Source organism: Theobroma cacao, chromosome 9 (assembly GCF_053813885.1).
Source record: "Theobroma cacao isolate CCN51 chromosome 9, ASM5381388v1, whole genome shotgun sequence".
Lineage (NCBI taxonomy): Eukaryota > Viridiplantae > Streptophyta > Magnoliopsida > Malvales > Malvaceae > Theobroma > Theobroma cacao.
In genome coordinates this window covers 3,157,950-3,179,715 of record NC_142647.1, presented here as the reverse complement: position 1 = coordinate 3,179,715, position 21,766 = coordinate 3,157,950, and the positions used below count along the sequence as shown (strand labels likewise).

General features: G+C 36.4%; 2 protein-coding genes and 1 pseudogene across 2 annotated transcripts; 1 reads left to right on the top strand and 2 right to left on the bottom strand.

Moving 5' to 3' along the window:
- Positions 1-4,470, bottom strand: CKX7 (cytokinin oxidase 7). The gene is made up of 4 exons (XM_007012355.3): positions 3,485-4,470; positions 3,058-3,333; positions 1,905-2,167; positions 1-475 (listed from the first exon to the last, which is right to left on the bottom strand). Exons 1-4 carry the CDS (start codon positions 4,178-4,180, stop codon positions 163-165), a joined length of 1,548 nt encoding a protein of 515 aa, XP_007012417.3. The 5' UTR covers positions 4,181-4,470; the 3' UTR covers positions 1-162.
- A 13,257-nt stretch (positions 4,471-17,727) lies between these two features.
- Positions 17,728-18,909, top strand: LOC18588148 (transcription factor MYB114-like). The gene is made up of 3 exons (XM_007012353.3): positions 17,728-18,018; positions 18,124-18,253; positions 18,351-18,909. The coding sequence occupies exons 1-3, from the start codon at positions 17,877-17,879 to the stop codon at positions 18,685-18,687; spliced, it is 609 nt and encodes a 202-aa protein (XP_007012415.1). The 5' UTR covers positions 17,728-17,876; the 3' UTR covers positions 18,688-18,909.
- A 1,278-nt stretch (positions 18,910-20,187) lies between these two features.
- LOC18588147 (cytochrome P450 CYP72A616-like) lies at positions 20,188-21,297 on the bottom strand (annotated as a pseudogene).
- Between the last annotated feature and the right edge of the window lie 469 nt (positions 21,298-21,766).

Sequence of the window (21,766 nt, the reverse complement as noted above, 5' to 3'; positions counted from 1 at the left end):
TAATTTGATCAAGATTTAGATATATATATATATATATATTTTGGCTTTACAGTGATATAATCCAACATGGATTGCCAACCAATAGGAAATGGAAGTGACCCACCAATTAATGGGGAAACATTAAAGATGTTGATATACCAAACAAAAAATTACAAATTGCTACTAATTAAGATTGTGATGGGTCCTTTTAAAAATTTTCTGTCCAGGTGCAAGGATGGCCATGGGATCAAAACGGGCCTTCCTCTCCACAAATCTTGTCCATTGATTCCCAAAATGTCGTTTCCAATCCTCGTTTGACTGGTAGTGAGGGAGGTATAGCTTGAAACCCAAACCCTGTTTGATGCACCACTGAACAATCTCGTGGTTTTGTGCAACCAATTTTTCAACCGAGGGTCCCTTGGGAACGAACCGGAGCAACGCCACGATGTAGAAGATTTCGCCTCCCGGTAGCGCCACGGAAGTACGATTATCCCACCTGAAAGCAACCATGTATGTATTAGAACAACAAATACTACTCCCTCTATCCATTCTATCCATAAAGCTGAAAGCAGCAGCAATGATTCTCTCTCTCTTTCTGCTATTTTTATTCATTATTTTAATCAAAAGAAAACAATTCGTATATCCTAACATTATCACGTCTCCCTCCCCTTAAAAGAACAAACAATGCTTATTATGCCCAATTTTGGAACGTAAGTTTGCGCTAAAAGCTATACCTTAGAAAGCAAAGACAAGAGTTCATGTCATAAGTCACAATCTTATCCTATATATAATTGAGGAGGCTGGAACAAAAGTATCCCAGCTTTCCTCTTGTATCATTTTTAGAATTATTTGCCTTTTCAGTGCAATTTCAAAGCGGCATAACAAACTTGGTTGCTTGGCTGAAATTTACGCCACAACCGCAAACTGATGGGGTTCTGTTTTTTAACTGGTCTGAAAGCAAATACCAGTAATAACCTGAAATTCTGAATAGGTAAGGTAAGGGAGCAAACGCACGCCAACGACAATTGACAGCCCAGAATAAGGATAATGTCGTCCAAGAGATAAAAATCGTTGCTGGAGCCCAGACAAATTATGGTGTCATTATAGCTTGGTTGGCGAATAAATTTCTTTGTCGTTTCTCAAATGGCGAAGACTGCCTTTGGAAGTTACCTCACTTGAAATCTCTTTTTCCATATAAAGAGTTCCCCCCCACCCTATTACCAATATACCCCACGTTATTCGCCCAATTTTACCATAAAACTATCCATAGACGGCAAATCCCTGTTCCTCTCGAATGTCTACTTCTTACTTCGATGCAATTTGGGCAGTGAAAAATAAATGGCAAAAAAAAAAAAGGATATTATAAGGGTGGGGCCCAACCCGTATCTTTGTCCCACCAAGTACTTCCTCTACGTTTGCTTATACGTTAACACACCACCGCTGCACCACACACCTAACATGACGTAAACTGTAACACAAATCGTCGAGTACGGATATGATACGATACGGTTGAGCTCATAGTAAGATTGTACGACAACAGTCAGTACGTTTTAAGAGTTGGTTACTATGCCATGTAATCTCGTGGGTCCCAATAGTTGACTCTTTTAGAAGCAGTAGAAATTATTTGACCATCCTCCCAAAAAACGAAAAAAAAAAAAATCTTAACCACCCGATTTAAAATGGCTCCAGCCAAAGAGTCAGCAAATCAGAGTGAAAGGGCCAGGTGATTGAGGTTTGAGGGGTCGTGATTCAATGTTGTCGATGACTAAGGAAAAAAAAATGACAGTGGGTCCCTGGCCCCACAAGATAACACGTGTCTAGTTCATAAGCTTCTGGTGAAAACCTCGTCATCTCTCACGTGACAGACATGCAGTTTTGACATTTTGAGGGGTCCACAAAATAAATTGGGGAGGAGAAATACTCACTTGCTTCGCAAAAGAGGGTAGATCAGCATGGGCCCACCGATTCCATCTTTCAACATCCCTTTGAATACCGTCCGATCAAACTCAACGATGTCTGATTTGGACACGAACAGGTTCAGCCAAGGGTGAGGGCTGTCCCAAATGCCGTTGGCTTTCGCGTGTTCCTCCGCTCGTTTCACACGCAATAAGAACTCCACGTAGCTGACGTCCACCTGAAACTTCAACCCTCTCACGAATCCTAGCCGTCCAAGAAGTCTGCTTACGGCCTGCACAGGCAATTGAGTAAAATAAAGAGGGAGTCAAGGGCAATCACGCCATTTGGACGGAGCAAAGAGACAACGCCATTCGTGAATTACAGATTCCAGAAGATGATGGGCTTTTGGCCATTTGTGGAACTGTGGGGACCAAAACGTCAGCCAAAATCTCAATGATCAGCGCGGGCTACGACATCTACGCCGTAACGTTACTATTTTAACCCTGGCAAGTTGCTGATTTCACGAAAGCGACCCAACTAGTAAAATACGAGTGAGGGATCATCAGAGTCCCATTCTCGTAATTAAACCCAATAGAATGGGCATTTGCAACAATTTTTTTTTGTCAGAAAATCCAATGGAAGATACATTATACTGTATGGTCAGTTTCAACAATAAAACTATATAATAACAATAAATAATTCAGACATTATTATTATCCTATTTTATATATTTTTTATAATAAAAATTCACAGCATTAGCGAATATTTTTGGTTCTTATTATGAATGATAGAGGACGAGAATAAGCCGTCCTCCGTCGCTGAGGGTTGTACACGTGTAAGCAAGCTCTGAGTTTTCTTTGACTTTTTTTCACTGTCCGGCGGGAACATGGTTGATGATAGGACCCCACTCTTTTTGTTCGTGGTCAACAGCTTTGTAAGGGACCCACTTAGCAAGCACCTAGGTCAAAACTTAGTCATCAGAGTATCACAAGCTATATGCCCCACAGTTTCCAATTCCGGCGAAAGACTCCAGTTTTTCCCCTTTAATCATTCATCGACGGTTACCAATCAAGGTTCTATCTTGTTATGGGAATATATGACGCAGGAGATTATTAAGCCCCCTCCCCCACCTCAAAAAAAGTGTTGGTGAAATTATAAAAAAAAAATAGAAAAGATTGTTACCGTATCTACAGTTGAAGGGTGGTCACTGTTGCGGTAATGGAAAGCCACTTCGAGGCAGTAGAGGACGGAGCCAGCGGTTTGAGGGATGTGAGCCGGGTCGAACTCTTGGTCCGGGCCCAATGGCACCGATGACCAGCCATTGACCTGGTCATCATTGTTGGCGAATACGAACCCTTCGACGTAATCAAACGACTCGCCTTCTTTCTGAGTCACCAGAAACTCAGCATCCCGAGTAAAATCCTCGAACTCAGAATACACCACCCTTATCCACCTTACCTAATCACACAAATAAAAATAAAAAAAACCACCTTAAAACAACCGAAATTACGTAGCGTAAACGTGTCACTCATGCACTTAAAAATGTAGAAATTCATAATATCAACAGCCAAAAGAACAATAGAGAAAATTTGAAAGAAAGTACACCCACCATGTCCGGAGCTAGCTGTAGCTTAACCCTAGCTCTGGTAATAATACCGAACTGACCAAGCCCACCGAGGACTCCAAAAAAGAGTTCGGGGTTTTGGGTTTCGGAGCAAACCGATATTTCTCCTTTCCCAGTTACAACTTCCAATTCCGTCACGTTCGACGTCTGGGGACCATAACGGAAGGCTTGTCCACTAACGCCAGCGTTAGATAGAGTCCCACCCACCGTTAGGCTCAAGTAGTCGGTCCACGACCTTGGAGCCAAACCGAACGTCGAAACACACCGTGTCAAGACGTCTTCCCATAATGCCCCGCCGGAGACATCTATATAAGGAGAGCCATTTACTCTCAAGAACTTGAAATGGTTTTCCTCCGTGGAACGCATGTCTATCACGAGTCCCCCATCGGCCATCGCCTGACCGTTGATCGAGTGGCCGTTACCCCTCGCCGCAACCGTCAGATGGGAAGTTAGCGACGAGGCCTTAACGACTCGGGCTATATCTTCGGCTCCAGACGGTTTAATTAGAGCCAGCGGCCTAACCGAATAAAGACCGCCGAAATCTTTACCGGCTATGCCGGTTTTACCACCGCTCTCGATGCTGCCTTGTAGGTCGAGGGATTTACCTATGCTGGAAACGTCGTCGTCGGGTTTCGACTCGGCGTCGTTGTCGTGTACGAATCGTTCCAAGCAAGCTATCATCTTCGTTGGAAATGGGAATTTCGCCGGTAACCGGTAAGATTTTTTTTCCTGTTTCAGTTTCTGTCTGTTTCTCTCTCACTCTGTTTTTTTTTTTTGTTTTTCTTTTGGTAAAACAAAAGGGAGGGTTGTTGTTTGATTTAGAGCACTATAGTCTACAAATCTAAGCCTATCTTGGAAATAGTTTGGAGTTTAAGGGGGATGAGGGTCTTTAAATAGTGCTGAATTTGGGAAGGAGGAGAGATTGATGACGTCAGCTTAGGTTCAATGCCCTTGTTGACGTTATGATCCTATTGACATACTCTGTCTGCCACTTTCCTTTAATTTATTGGAAAAAATAATACAACTAAAAAAGTTTGCCTTTTATTGTTTCACCCTTTTTTGCCATTAGAATTTTTTGGACAATAACTTTCAGTCCTTTTTTTTTTTGTTATTGAAATTATTTGGATTTCTCAAAAAATTTTCCCCTTTGGGGTGTAGCAATCTTATTTCATGCTAGTTAGTGGTACTGTTTTTTCACTTACATTTTGTACTTAGAATGTTTTGTATAATTGCATTTGCCGTCATTAGAGACTATAAACTTGTAGATTAAGGCATTATCTCTATATACGCTTGATTTCATTATAAATTAATAATTAGGCGATATGATAATGATATAATTATCCTTTACTTTATTTCATTAAAAAATAAGTAGTTACACTTTATTATCTCTTTTTTTTTTTTATTACTAAAGTTACCGTTATAAGTTTTTTCTTCCCTAAATGAAGGTTAAGGTTTACGATATAAAAGAGATCTTCTCGATATCCTATAGATTAAGATCCAATCAATTTTTATACTTACAAAGAAAAATTATTTTACAAAAAATGATGCTAGAATTGGGATTTTTTTTTTAAAATAAAGCTAGGGAGAGATATCAATATTGTCTAATTCTTATCAAATTGAGTTGTTTTTGTTTATATAAAAAATAGTATGAAATGAGAAGATTAGATCAATAGTCAATTCTTTACCCTTTTTTAACTAATATATCTAATACATGGCTTTTCATCCTTAACTTATATATAATTCCTAATTAATAATTAAACCCATAAATATAAATGGCATCTATTCGGTATGCGGATTCATTAAGCTAATTCCGCCGAACCATCCATACTAAATTTGCTAAGTTGGATTTGTTGGTTACTTTGCCGAAAACTTTAATTATTGTTAATCTAAAATGTACTCAAACATTGCAATCGAGATAAATTATTTTTTTTGTAAGTCAACTGTGACTTTCCTTATTATTCAGTTTTTACATCAATTTATCTTTTATCTGAACAAAAACCATTTCTCCTTTTTCCCTTAGAAAAAGAGATAATCGCATGACAATATATTGTTACTTAATTGATGAATAACTCTTTGAGAATGTCATCCTCCTCCTTGGGTTGCTTACAATGTCACGTTTTCTAAATAAAAATGAAAGTGTGACATAAATTCTATAATAGTGATACAAATATAAATTGTTAGCAATGAGGGGAAGTCAACCTACTAATCAATTGTAGCCAAAAAAAAAAAAAAATCGAAGGACAAATAGGTGGTTACTAGTTAGATGGTAGAGGTTTTTGAAGTATACTAAATATTCTCATATAAAAGATTCCACACATTTCACCTGGACAAATAATTGACACAACACACACACATATATATATTCTTTATTAATTTAAGGTTGAAGCTTTAATGAGTCAACAGATGCACCCTTGCAATTATAAGTCAATGAATTTTATATAGTTGTGGCAAACCAAACAAGAAAAATAATTAAAAATATATATTTAATTAAAATGAGTGCAACATTTGAACTACTAAAAGAGTACATGTAGACTGCAAGGCGGAGTAGTGGATAGAAAGAAAGAAAAAAAAAAAAAAAAAGAAGGCAAAGAAGCATACAACAAGATTCGTGAAACCCATTGAAGGATTTTGGCTTAGTTTATAGTTTAGTCAAATAATTTTTTAGTTATGGAAATTCAACGCCATTGTTTTATGGGGTGGGTTCGTGAAGCATGAGCTTATACATAGTAGAAGAAGAAGAAGTGGGAGAGTTGAAGTAATGGAAGTCAAATGAATTTATTTATTATGGTCTGACACTGAATTGTCTTCATATTTAATAGAAAAGCCGGCTAGCAAAGTCTCTCTTTGAATCAATCTTTCTGATTATTTTAATTTAAGCCGGTTACATATATCAATCTTAATTTCTTATATGTATACAACAATATTAACTAACTATTAAGTGACCCGAAAGCATAACTGAAAGGTTCCTTTGTCTATTTTAATTAATTTTCCTTTTTTTTTGGGTTATTAAATATTTGTGGTGAGACAATTGACCAAGCATCTGGCTGCTTTGATCTCTAGCTCAGCTTAGCTTTCTGTCTCTGAAGATATTGTTACGATTGGGAGTATAAGCAAATCTCTCTGACTCAAAAGTGGGCAAGGGGGGCAGAGCATTTAATTCACCCACACGCGTAATGTTCTGATTTTATGCTGATAGAAACGACCAGGTTTTTCCATCAACTTGTATTTGTATGGCTACTCTATCTTGCAAGATAAGTAAAAGGCAAAGAGATATGAGAATCCGAGGCAATGCATCCCTCCTTAAAATGCACAAAACAAATATCCCAAAATTCCAAAGATTTGGAATGCTTTTTGCGACTACAAACCCATCTTAACTAGGAATACAGAATCACTTGTTGTGTTACAGCTAAATATGTTAAAGTTTTTTAATTCGCCATGTCCGTGTGATGATTTTATTTTATAATTATTTTTGAATTTAAAATTATAAATGTTCTTACCTAATTTAATTTGAATTTGTTTTAAATGTGTGAAATGTAAAAAAGTAAATTATCAAATGTACTAAATTTAATCTTTCAATATCAAATTAAAAATTTTGTATTAGTTAATAGACATATCATATTTATTTAGAACATATACGTGTAAAAAATATAAGTTACTTTTAATTTTTATCAAAGTTTTATATATTTATATATAAAGATTAGTTTAGGGAAAGAAAGCTTTCTTTTTCTTTTTAATTTGTTCTTTTGGGGGGTAAAGTTGTTAGCATGTATATACCTAATAATATATATATATATATATATTGCTTTACATCCAAGATAAAGGGTATTTTCGTCCCTAAAAAAAAAAATAGGTGATTGCTTTGTCAATTCAGATAGGATCATCTTTGCATTTAAGTATTTGGCAAGTAGGGGAGAAGGATGACAAATTTTGCCTCCATTACTTGTTTGCTTTGTCTTTAATGGCTTTTAATTTTTATTTTCCCACATTTTTTTTGCTTTATAAAGAAAGAAGGGGGGTGGGGGGCATAATGTTCCCAAAACGACAAGGAGTATGCTCTCATTTTTATCACGCTTAAATTTTTCAGTTCATTTCTTTTTGAAGTTGGGTGGAGGTGGAGGCGGGACCATTGCACAAAATGGCAATGCCCCTTTTTTCCAACACGAAAATAATTAAGTTTGGTTCTTTAATTTGGTTGGCTCATATTAATTTAAGTACGTGGTTTGCTTCTTTCTTTCTTTTTATAACTTATTTTCCATACAAGTTCCGTATAATTTTTTAGGTATCAGTCACACAAGCCCATTTTTTCCCTTTACTTTTTGGTCTTCGTTTGTGACATACACGTAAGGTCCTAGTTTAGGTTATAAATTCCAAGATGGCTATAGTTTCGTATGCCGATTTCTTATGTATTGCTACTTTTTAATCAAATGCAAATAGGCAACATAGCAAGTCTTTTACGTAAAAAATCTTTTGACTCAAATATTATATTCAAAATTTTCTTCACATTTAATTTCTTTTTTTTTCAACAATCATTCGTACGTATATGAAAGGTTAAACTATTATTTTGTTTCTAGAATCACGAAGGGATTAAAATAAAATAAAATAAAGTAGTGGATTGTTACAGTTGATAATATCTTATTCTAAGTTTGTTATGCGTAAAGATTTAAAAGTAAGTTAGAATAATTTTTACCCTATATCCATTGGTATATATGTAAGATTGAGAGTATTATGTAGGCCTACGTCAATCTTTGAATATAAATTTTAAGGATAAAATAAGAGAAATAAAAACATTTATCATCCATCTCATCAGATTAATAATATTCCTCTTATTTTTTTGAGAGGATTGAGTTATATATCTTGTATTAGAAGGATGATTAATTCTCTTTGCAATCTAATATTTCCCTTTTAAGTGCACACCAAACATGAAATAAGACGATAATTATATGTATGTTAATTTATATTTACCCTTTTGCATCATGAACCCAACTTTTTTTTTCTTTGATAATACATAAATTCAACTTAAAAGAAAATTTCCTAAAGGAAATTAGGCCCACAACTCTTTTTTTTTTTTTTTTTTTTTTTTTGTAAAATAAGGTTGTTGGAATATAATTATTGAATCTTAAATCTCCTTAATTCTCACCGCTTTTAAGGAATTATTTATGATTAAGCCAAAAGGCAATGTAGTTGGCATGAACCTTGTTGATGAAGTTGGAAGTTTTATCGAGTGATTGTCGTGATTAATCATGCTTTTGTACACCATAAATCCAACATGAACCTTAGTTACTTAAGTAAACAACAATTAAGTCACTCTCATGGTAGCCTTTATACTACAACAAAACCTCCCTTTTGAAACTGTCTTAGGCAAAAGCAAACGCTCAACACTTTTTATTTCAATGTGACCATCTACATCTTGAACAGGTAACAGTCACGAACAAACCCATTATTAAAATCAAAGGTAATCTTAACTCTTGATTTGCTTTGAGAGCCCACACCCAGACTTGTCTGTTTCCCTTTTGCCCTTGAAATATTTTTTCCTTGGGGTTAATCTTGTGCCGGATTTGCAATGGATTTTGTGATTTCAATTGACAGTGTCACTTAGCATTCCAACAAGCGTGTTTTCTGCCTTGCCCTGTCTTGCACATTACATTATCAACTGCTTCTTCTGATTGAGACTTGTTCGAAGGCGGCACTTTTTTATTTGCTTATCATGTTTTATCTAGGACCGCAGTTCCTTCATTTTGATGTTGACTTGTTCAAATAAAGGGTTCTAATTAAATTACATTAACTACGTAACTTACCTGCAACTTACCTCTTCACATCATCTGATTATTACAAGAAACTTATGTTTTTTAAATTTTTTGTTAACAATATTTGGGTTGCTGAAGATTTTATCCAAACCACCTTTGGATTTGGGGGTCTGAACATAGCCTACTATATACAAGTTTTGTACAATGAACCTAGATTATACTACATGTTCTAATCTTATTATCGGTTAATTACTTCATTAAGCATTGACAAAGTTAGTTGTTTTTGCAACTTTATATTAGTCTTAAAGATCTTCTCTCTTGCGTACAATCTGTGATATGTATATCCTGATGCAAAGAAAGATTAGGCATGATGCCATGCAAATCGATTTGAAAACGAGATGATTTTATACTTTATCTCAGAAGAAAACGTGCTCCAGTTCTACCTTCCCATATGATTTTGATGAAGAAATTTCGTCTCTTACATTGGTATAGATTGAATAAAGAAGAGGTTATTTTAGAATATTTAGGTAGGTGTTTTTTGGAACTTTCATTTGTTTCAAAGATATTCTCCTGTGCGTAATCTGATATTGTGATGCAAAGATTAGGCGTGCTATCCACATGAATCAGTTTGAAAACGAGATGGTTTTCATGGTCTTCTGAAAGGAAAGAGCAACTCAAGTTTTAGTAGCTCTCATATACATGATTGTGTGATGCAAATTGGCGTTGGTCGTCACGCCTAAAGAATTTTATATCTGTTGAATTTTGACCACATTTGCTGATAGATTTCGTGGGATATCAATCTTGTGTAGCGTTGTTTGTTAAGATATCATCTTTTACGAAGTTAGACAATATTAGACATCATAGTTAAGGTTGAATAGCCGCAACGAATCTTGCAGTTGAATATTGGAGCCGAGAATCTTGTGACATCATTCTTTTTCCCTCCCCCTCTTTTCTTGATGAGAACAGCCACAAAAGGTCAATAAGGCAAAGACATAATTTGCTGTCCTAAACAAAAGCGTTTTCTTGTAATAATGCAAGCGAGATATCTTTTGCTACTTGGGGTTGGGAAATGCCAAATTTAATTTACTCGTATTACTATTATGATGTATTGTCAAATAACTGATAATTATGGGTGAGAACTTACAAGCGTACGGGCTTTAGCAAATGGCCAGAGGCAATTGCTTGGAAGGAAAAAAGAAATAATAATCAGGGGAGCTCGAGCAATCCTGTCTTGACACGATTTGATGCTTACATAAGCTTGTTGTATAATACTTCCAAATCCTTCCGTATCATGTAAACAGGAAAGGCTTGATATGAATCTTCTGTCATTAATGCAGAGATTTGTTTGCATGGATGTCAATTGGACCTTGGAATTTCATTCGGGTTTTGAGAGAAAAAAGAGGGTGCAGGAAAAGCATGTGCATCGATGCTGTAGCTTCAGAAAGCCTGTGGCTAGTGCTGACCATGAACTTATTGACATTGGCTGCTACTCTAGGACTTTGTGATATATTGGATAAGTCTAAATCTGATTGCCTATTGGCATGAGCCGCATATATTCAAGAAGCACGTGAAAAACACCGAAGATTGAAGAAAAATCAGCTTTGTCAAGTTCATTGCCATGGTCTAGACTTTTATCTGATCGTCTAATACAGCTGCAATTGGTACGTTATCTTGGTGGTTGATCAATACTTGACCAATATCCCAAAATATGAACATTGACAATTCCGCATTGGTCAGTTTCCATTATTGCAGGTTGCATCTCTTTACACCATTTCTACTTGTTAATCAAATGAAATACACTAAACACCATTATTTTACGCACTACTATAGGAACTCGCCCTGCAGAGTCATAACTGCAAGAATTAGTTTGCAAGGCGAATGCTTACTCTCAACACGTGTAGTTTTTGTTCACTGTGAAGAATCACATGTCAACATGTAATTGAGCTTATCTCATTTTGTTGTTGATTTTGTATTTGCCTTGAGATAATGCTGAAGAATGGTGATGCACTTCTGCTTTTTTATGATGCCTATATTGACTGGATGGAGTATAATCCAATTATCTCACACGATGCAAAGTCATTAGTTTCCACGTTTACTTAATTATATAGGTTTACAATCGGATTTCAGATGTGTTTGAGCTATTAATTTGGATAAATTCTTCCCTGATTGCATGGATTCTAGCAAAAGAAAAGAGTAGCTGAATATTTGCTTTTTCCATCGAGTTGATCATTCATTGTTATGATGATATGATTCAACTTATATTGTCTTCTCATAGTGGCACAGCAACACTATTTGATTCCATAGTGCCTGCAATGTTTGGTTGAAGTAATATCTTACCTGAAATTCTATTTGTCATTCACATAAACTGAACATTGCAGATAACCAATAAGTTGGCAAAACCTTGAATCTGTTGTCTTGGAGGAACTAGACAATGTAGGATAGGTTGAAATCTGTGCCACATAATGGAAATTCGATTCTCATCTTTAGAGTCAAAACATATACAGCTTGTATGCAAGTTCACATTTAGAGTTGTCTAGTTAGGCAGATTATGATTCTGACAAAATATTCCCTCTATTTGGTACATGGCTGAGAATGAATTCAATTTTATCTGAATTAGAAACAAATATTTTGATTATCAACTTTATTTTTGCCATCTGTTGTATCTTTCAGCAAACATTCTATTCCATGTCCTTGGAATTCAAAACATAGGAGAAAAAAAGTAGATCCCTTCCAAGTTTTAACTGGATTTGCTTTGAACAATCAACCAACAAAAAAAAAAAAAAGCAAAAAAGAAATGCTTGGATAAGAACCCATCTAATCAGGTTCTCTATGCTGAAGATAGGAGTGCTTGAAAAGTACTAATTGTTCTAATTCAATAATTTCCCTTTAGATGAGAGTATTTGGTATGGTTAATTTCAGATATTGCCACTGCCAACAATTATTTCCCTTTCAAGTTTGTCTCAAATGGAGCAGTCTATAAGTCCATCTATCATAGTGAAATGAAAGCCTCCATCTAGCGTTCAAATGGGTCATCTTTGATTCAAGTCTGGAAATAAGTAAGATTTTGTCCTATCCCTTGTTGTAAAATTAATTTAAAAGAGAAGAAAAAGGGGAAAATTCCACTATGGTCTTAGGTCCCAATGACATAGCCAATCACAATAGTGTTTGATCACAATGATTTAGAATTTGAACTTTCCACTATCATTATTCAGTCTTTGGAGCATTTGCCATGATGGCTCATCTTCAGTTTATGGACTGCTTTATTCTCTGTACTTTAATAAAAAAAAAATGGGGGGCATATTCCCGGAAATGGAATGGCTTTTTTGATTTGAAACAACCCATCAATTTCTCCTTGCAATCAAGTCATAATAATCTCCAAGAATGCCAACATGTTGAACCTGCAAACTTGTATTCCCACCATTGAGATCTTCGACCGTCTACACCAAACTCAAGTTTGGACGAATTGGAACCGTCTGATCTCTGATTTTTAGTATAGGATAACCTTCAACTTGTATGCCATTTTTTCCTGTTCAACGATACTTGAATTTGATAAGCATGAATTTTCGGACTGCATTTACTGTAGTTTTGAGGTTGAGCTGGCTCTGTCCAGTGAATCTATCTGTGTGAAATAATTCAATCAATACATTAGCTTGTTGCTTCAAGTTGGGGTTTCGTTAAGAAGTTCGTACGGGTAGCTACGAGCAGTTTTATTAGCCATGGACTTACAAGCTAGTTTTTCATGGAACATAAGCAGACATTTGCTGAGGTGAATTGATCATAAGGTTGATGATGTAGAAAATGATCAAGCAGCAGCTGGGAATGCAAGCATTGTTGTCACATCATCACACTGGGAAGCAGCTCAATGCAACATACAGTAAAGGGCAGTTAGAATTAGTCTTCTTCCCCTTGGGGAAGTAAATAGACATTTAATAAATGAGTGATTAAAAATGGCTCTGAAGCCCTTAATTAAGACTTGGACTCATGGAAGAGATACAAAGTTTATCGCTGTGAAGGGCAGGTCAAATTCTGAAAGCTAAAAATCTTCTCACAGAAATTCAGCCCTTGATCACTGGGTGCAAGAAGAGAGGAAAACTATATCACGAGAAGACACAAGGACAAGGACCTCAGCCTTTATAAATTCTTTGGAATTAGGTCAAAATTAAATTGCTGTTGAGTAACTAAGAACTAAGAACCATCATAACAAGAGACTGCTTCCCTTCTTCCCCCATGTTACCCAAAAACAGAAACAAAGCAAAAGCCCAAGAAGACATTGAAGCAAACTTATACAAGTTCTTCTCTCCAGCTCTTTTTTATCAGCATCTATTGCACACTACAACTTCAGTTCTCAAGACAACTTCATCATACAGAACTTCATCTTATCGGTGGAGCTACTTGGAATCCGACTCACTGCTCTGCTTTCAGTCCTAAACTCAAAATTTTCTCTACAAATTGTTCTATGAACATCCCTTAGGCTAATTGATAACATCACGTGCTCCTGGATTATCAATGGGACCATCATGCCAACGAAAGCAATCGACAGCTACCAACCTAAGCAAATTAGATCCAAGATATGTAAATTAGCCCTAAAATTTCAAAATAAATTAGCCCATAAACTTGGTATTTCACCTCCAATTGTAAGACATAACCCAAGTAGACCCTAAACCAAACCTTAAAAACAAACAAATCAACTGAAACAAAGTTTATTTGGTAATTGTAATCTTTTCCTTGATAATGTAATCTTATTGTATCATTCTTACAAAATACGTAAATGGGATAATTTTTGGAGCTTATCACGAAAATTGAATTTAATCATTCCCACAAACAGTTAATCATTGTGATTTTTATGCATTTACAACTGTTGAAAACAATATAAAAATGGTTCAGATGAACAATTTGTAGATAATAAACTCTTTTTCTAAAGCTTATTATTTAAAATTTACAAATGCTTTGTCTGAACTCCCAATGTATCGAATCATAATCTAATCCCAATATCACTATAAAAACTAGCTAGAAAAGAAATAAAGTTGGTAGCCCAAGATTAATGAATAATATGAATCTCATATCTCTAATCTCTACCAATTAGAGACACATGCATCGTCATGAGAATTAAACCCATGATTTGTTTGCTGCAAAACGAAGACTTTGATAAAGAAATTTTAGCCTTAACTGGCATTATCTGGTGAAGAACTTCATATACTCTTTAGGAGATTTGTTCACAGTGGACTTTGGCTATTATCAAAACAGATTCTCTTGCTTCTTAAGGACATTGTTCTTCTAGTTTCCGACTAGTCCATACCATCCAAAGCAGCGAAAATGCAGGTACTATATTCTATTCCCAGTTTGGTGCGTAGAAACAACAAGCCAGGCTGTGTCATTTTTCGTCGGTACAATGTTACCCCAACCCTGCATTAAATTTGAGGTTAAGACAAAATGGGGTGGTAAATGACCAAAATTTCAACCCAAATTTGTGAGTCACCGTCTCCTGCTTGCAAAAGAATACCCAACGTCAGTGGACAGCGACGTGAAATGAATGGGTTTAGAATACGACTTCCTTGTGAAGAAGGTACCTGAACACAGCCTACTGCTATAAAAGAAAAGCCCTGTGCTTTTACTAGTTACACGTTGATTTTCAACTCAAAGCAGGCATGAATGGAGCATTTTGGCATTGGCAGTATCTAGTTGTAGCAGCATTTTTGGCCTATTCCTTCTCCTAATACCCAGGAAAGAGATGATTACACCTTCTACACTTGTGGATATGAAAGGACAAAAAACCAAAGAAATCATAATTGGGAAGAGAAATTGTTTGTTCCAGCAAGACAAAGCGTGAGGTGATTGGTGATTTTGGAGGTTGTTACTTGTTAGTATTATGAAGACTACAAATTTTTGGGGGTTGAAAGTATACCATTACAATTTTCAAAGAACACAGAGAACCTTAAGACAGGGAAGAATCCGGCATTCTTCATGAACCTAACACATTCAGGAAAAGATGGGTTTTTTTTGCTTTCTTTGTCAATTGTACCAAACTTTGTCTTCTTCCCAATGAGTCTTGGGAGGGAGACAGTATACATGAACTTTGAATCTTTCATCTTTACTAGTAATTTAAGACGTTTAGAAGGGTCACAATTCATACCATACAGTCAACTATGCCTTTGGCTACATGTAAACCTGGTTAAGCAGAAGAACATAAAACCTGGTTTTTGAAGCTTATTGACAAAGAGTCATAGTGATTCTCAACTAATTTTTGTCTTTTAATGGTGGGTTTTGATTATCACGGACTTAGATATTCCCATATCTGCCTTAGCTAACGGAACTTAGCATCATTGGCCTATGCAGGGAAGAGAAAAGCTTGCTAAACTAACTAGTCTTGCGCTGAAAAACAAACTTGGCGATGTTATCACCTGATAAAATGTAAACGACAATCAATATGCAAATAAACTTCCCAAACTTTTTGGTTTCTTTTTGCCAAAAGTAAATTGACTTTACAACAAACCGTTGGATTGAAATTAGATGGTTATAGGATCGAGGTTTCGAGAAATGATTAAGAATTTCTTCCCAAACTTCAAGGTAGATAATTGTTATGATTCTTGTCTTAAGTAAGCCCCCACAGTTTCCTGAAGAAACTGGTGTGTTACCCTAATTATTGAGTAATTTAGTACACGCATGACCAATATATACATATAAGTAATGATGGGTGGGATGTGGGAGCTAGCGGCTCCCTTATCTGGTTTTTTCTTCTTTAACTTTCAAATCTGAAGTTAGATATTATGCCTCTAATTAATAATTAAAATTCGGATAACAAGGCCTTAGAAATTTTAATATCATTGCCTCATGTGATGATCAGAAGCTATGATTGATGGGGACGAATTAATCTGTTGAACTAATCCAAAAGAGTAAAACACCATTATTTTCCTCGTCCGAGTTATAATTGAAAACGTAATTACTGTTCAATGGTGCTGCCTTGAACCTTAAAGCGTACTGAGAAGTGAGATCAGCATGTGGTGAAATCTCTATCAAGGGTTTCCCAGTGATGAAAGAGCCCGAAAGACTTTTCTTTTGGGTGCAACCTGACCAACGACTAAACAATGAGCTCCTCATGGATGTTTAATCTATCTATAGGGTTGAAATAATTGGAGTTGGAGCCCCACCTCCCCCACTTTTTACCTCTAAGATCATAAAAGGGATATTGCAGAAGGCTTGAATGAATCAGCTAGTGCGTTTTACTGGCGTTTTGTCCTATATATCGGCCTTGTTAGCTTTGCATACAACATACGGCTAATCATGTCATGTGCATCCCCGTATCTGAAGATACGTACATCAGGCCAGGCTCTTCCAAAACATATGCATCCACTGAGGTGCGGTTCCTGGAATCATCTGCTAATCCCACTTTCATCTCTTAAGATTTTTCAGTTTAATTTCCCCCTAAACCATCACTTTTACCAGGATTAGGTGATGAACCTCCCCTTCATCCTTTTGTACTCTCTCTTCTATCAGATATAAAATGCTTTATACTGAATAAATATGAAGTGGGATTAATCTTTGACATGTGAGGAAGGAGGTAGACTTAATTAATTTGACTAAAATTTCATAGATCTCTAGAAACTAAACAGAAAAAGCTCATTGATCCATGTCCAAATTTATTAAATTCCATTTCGATTTGAGCACAATTGTCTGGAATGGGCCCTCCAACACGTTCATGTAGTCTTGGCAGGTTTTTAAGTGGTGGTTCCTGTAAAATCTGTATATAGTCTGCCAAGCTAAAAGTAGAAGGGGGCCGCACCCTGTATCTTGGCCCTATCGTAGGCAAAGATGTTCTGTAGACAAGAGAGCACAGAATAAAATATCATAATGAGGGAAACAGAACTTTGTGTGACAGATGGTAAAGAGGATCATGTGCTTATAAGAGCAATGGCATCATGTAATCCCTTCAAGGATGAAGAAGAATCTAGGCCAATCACCACCATTATTTATGTTTCTCACTTTTGGCGTGTACTTTAATATTCCCCTGCATGACGATTCACGTAACATAATGATGGTTTTGACTGTTGTTTTCATCTCTAATTTGACTCTCTTGCTGTCCTCAAACTGGCTTAATGTCTTGTTCTCATCATACCCCAATTCCAATTCTCTACTAAATTATAAACATCACATGCTAAAGTATTTCATTTGCCAGTCTTTGTTTACTAGTAGTGTATTTTATTTGGGTTAATTAGTGTCGTAATTGTATAAAGTATATAGCTTGGTCTTTGATTGGAGAATAACAGCCATTGGATATGTGGATGTAGCATGAGCAGTATTAATCATGTGTATGAATATCTAACATGCTAGATTATCTTTATTCTACAATCATCAGCTAGGTATCTTTGGAAAACTTTCAGACTCCAAAATTCCAAATACTAGCTCTTGTTTATAAAATGGTTAGTTGGGATTAATATTCTTCCCAAGGAAAGGTAGCTAGAAAAGCTGCATAGAGCTGATACAATATACCACCTTCTGAACCATAAGTATCCCTCGCCAGCTTAGCATTGCAACTCCCTACCACCCCTGTCTTTCTCTTTCTGATCTGGTAATTAGTGGTGTTTTGCCCATAGCATTCAGATTTGCTTACTTGCCGACATAGGAAGAAAGGAAAGAAGATGCCAAAGGCTCCTATAAGCACAAAATGCACCAGGAAAGAAGTCAATAGAGGAGCTTGGACGGCTGAAGAAGACCAAAAGCTTGCTCAAGTCATTGAAATTCATGGTCCAAAGAGGTGGAAGTCAGTTGCAGCAAAAGCAGGTTTACTCACTGAGAAATATTTTTCTTCAGCTCATTCTTATAGCCATATATCAAACCCTCTTTATTTTATCTTAAAAATGATTCATAGTTTCCATTTTGTTTCAGGTCTGAATAGATGCGGAAAGAGCTGCAGATTGAGATGGATGAATTATCTTAGGCCCAATATAAAGAGAGGCAACATATCAGACCAAGAAGAGGACTTGATAGTAAGGCTGCATAAACTGCTCGGAAACAGGTAAGCTAGTCATACATCTGAATCCTCTCTCCCTATATATAGCTAGAGTGACTTGTGGAATTGATCCAATAACTGAGTCACATTGATTATCATTTAGGTGGTCTTTGATTGCCGGAAGACTACCAGGTCGAACTGATAATGAAATCAAGAACTATTGGAATTCTCATCTGAGCAAGAAGATAAAGCAAAATGAGAAGCAGAATAGAAGTTCAAGAATGCAAGAACCCGTTCTCGAGAATTCCAAGGTAAGCGACATGGACACTGTACCAAAGGAAAGTGAAGAAGGTACGTTCAAGAGAGATGATAATGACTCCAAATCTTGCTCCATTGGTGATATCTTCTTCAATTTTCACAGCGAGGAGCCTCTTAATTTGGACTGGATGAGTCCATTTTTGGAAATGGATGAGACCTGGTTTAACTTTGCATATATTTAAACTTTGTCTCTTTTCCATCAAAAAGTTGTAGGTATATGCACACTTGTTTTTCCAGCTGCTATAGCCAAAGAGCCTTTGGTAATCCAAGGAAAATCCTCCAGTTTCAGCTCTGTCCTAATGTTGACTAAGGTTTTTCCTTGGATTAACAAGTGGAATTGTCATCTTTCTGGTTTTCTTTTCCCCCTTGTCTAAATATAGTTCAGATTGGTCGATTTCAAGCTAGCTACTCCCCAAACAACCAAGAGATAAATACCCAAATAGTGATATTTCCTTGTCGAGCGAGAAAGAAGACTGTCAAATGTCTCGTGTAGCACAGATTTCCACCTTTGGAACTGTCCAGGAGTGTGAGCGTCTGCCCTTAAAAGACGTTGTAAAGATCAAACAGTGATCATTAAAGTTGCCAAAGTGAAGTTGTGTTTCATTATTTTCAGACATAAATTAAAGAGAAAAGAAACGACACTTAGTGGGGCTCACATTAAAACGAGTTTAGTACCGAGACGAGATCATTACAGGCACTTTGATTGATCCAAATTTTGTAATTTTGCAACATTTCTTTTTTGTATCTTTTTCCTTCTGCCTTCTGGCACCATGCTATCTACATACTCTCTCAAAGTACAACAATGGCGACACAAATTCATGGAGATAGTGGCCACTAAGATCCAAAATAGACCAAAAACCAACCCACAACGATAGGTTAGATATAGGTACAAACAATCAACAAGACAAAAACAGAGTTTTTCTTCCCCTCAACTAGTAATCAAATTCCGGAATTTGTTGTCCTTTCTTTGATGTTAGTAACTGTCTAAAGGGCTCAGTCAGGTATGAACCCAAATTGTGAACAAAAAATTGGCAAAAACCCAAACTTTTTATAAGCATTAAAGACAAAATATCTCAACAAAATGTCTAATGTTACACATGTTTGTGTTTTCTTATATATAGTACACAAAACTATGCTTGCTCTAACTAAATTACACCTTGTGGGAAGCCAAATTAAACATTCTCCCCCAAACAGGCTTTTTTCCATACTCTCTAAATATACTTACTAAACTACACATAGATAAAATTTATTGTCATTCCTTGCCACGGAGGGAAGTTAAGCTCTGGTGCAAAAAATGGGAGTACCATGTTGAGGCTGAAGAAAGAGAGAGCTCGAACCAGAAATAGCTAGTGCCATCTTTGCCTCTATCATTGCGAAGTTTTGGCCTAGACAAAATCTGGTACCCCAACCAAATAAATAGAAGGCGATTTGATTCTTTGATGCCTTTGGAAACTCCTTTAGCAAATGTCTCTGGTTTTATAACTAGTCGAACAATGTAGGTAAGAGAAGGTCTGCCCCAGCAGGGATCGACATCCTTCCCATGCTAGTTTTCTTGCTAGTATGCCGAAAGAGAGCAGTCGAAGTCTCAATACTTCATGTAATAGCATGGATACCTGCCAAATAGGATCAATTTTATGAGCAAACTATTGGACTAGGTACTTGGACTATTGACTGTAAGGTGGTCAACATGCCAGAGGAAACAGAGGAATTGAACCTAGAAATCCAGGAATGTAGGTGCAATAAAAAAGTTCAAGCACCAAAACAGCTTGCTCTTTCTGAAGTTTAAATTTCTTCTTTCCCTCTTCATATCTGATTGCACAAGCTGTTTGAGCAATAACACCAGCAGGTAGAATACGGAACTGAGGTCCAACATATTTACAAGTCCTTCAGGACTCAACAGCTTTGTCCATCTATCAACCAAGTTACCACAACTTGTGGCAAATGCTGGTATCATTTCCTCTTTACCAATTACCATGATCTATTAATCATTACATGTATTGCCATACTTCTGCTAGGTGAGCTTGGCTATCTAAACACATAGTACTCTGCTTTTCAATCCATATCAGGAGCAAGTACCACCTTTTTTTCACTTGAGACAAACTATGAATTTAGCACTATATTAAGATTCTGTCACATATGATGAAATTACATTTGTATGATTTCATTGTTTGCTTATATGTAATACATTTTGCCACTGTTTAAGTATGGAGGAAAAAGGGGGTAACCGGAAACTACATAAAGCTAATAATAAATTTTTGTTTTCCACAGCCATGGAACATCGAAGTTGGTGTGGTGTGCAAATATGGTCCATTAATTATCTTAATTATTTGACAAGAAAGAAAATTATGAAGGAATTAACGGTACTGACCATTGATTTCAATTACTTTTGTAGTACATAATATGAATGGAGGTTGCAAGCATTTTAAATTTGATTTCCCTACCTAAAGTAGAGTTGAAGATTTGGTGCGCGCATGTGGAGCAGCGGAAGCACCTTTAACTTGTCAAGGTGAAAAGCTGTTGTTATCAGCCTTCTGCGAATGGCCCCTTTCCCTCCTTCCAAGGTTGAGACTCCCAGCTGTAGAAGAACAAGCAGAGGGTGTTCCATTCGTGGCTTTACAAAATGACCATTCTTATCCGTTAATATCTTTTTCATCAGCTTGGGGGTCTGCCGCCACTGTTAGCCTTGGTCTTGTTTTCATCCAACTCAGACCAGAGAAAGGATTGCAAGTCCTAGCTAGATTATAAGACAGGTAACAATAAAACATCAACTTACCAATGCTCACCTGTACCATAACCAGGAAATAGATAAATAAATTGACTATTTTGAAAAAAATCTACGACAGAGTCATTTCTTTTTTTTTTTATAGCCTATGACAAAGTCATTTCATTCTAGTTTAATCTGTAATTTTGTTCTGATCTCACCCCAAATCGTCAAAAACGAAGTAAAGTTGTTTTGCATGGTCAGTTTTACGCAGAATGCTTGACCGTGGTTTGTTTTGCACCATTTGATGAACGAATGGTGCTACACGTGGCATAATCTGGTGGGTCAAAGCCATGGTTTGAACCATGCTCACCATTTCTTTCATGTCATCATTATGCAAAAGCTTGTAGGAAGGTGCTTTTTGATTCCTCGCTGCCTCAAACACTTCTCCAAGCTTTTGGGCCTCCACCAAACCACATATATTACAGCTTGAACTTGATGAATTAATGAATTAAAAGTTGAAGGCAGTGAGTTTGAACTATCAAATTCTAAGGAATTTG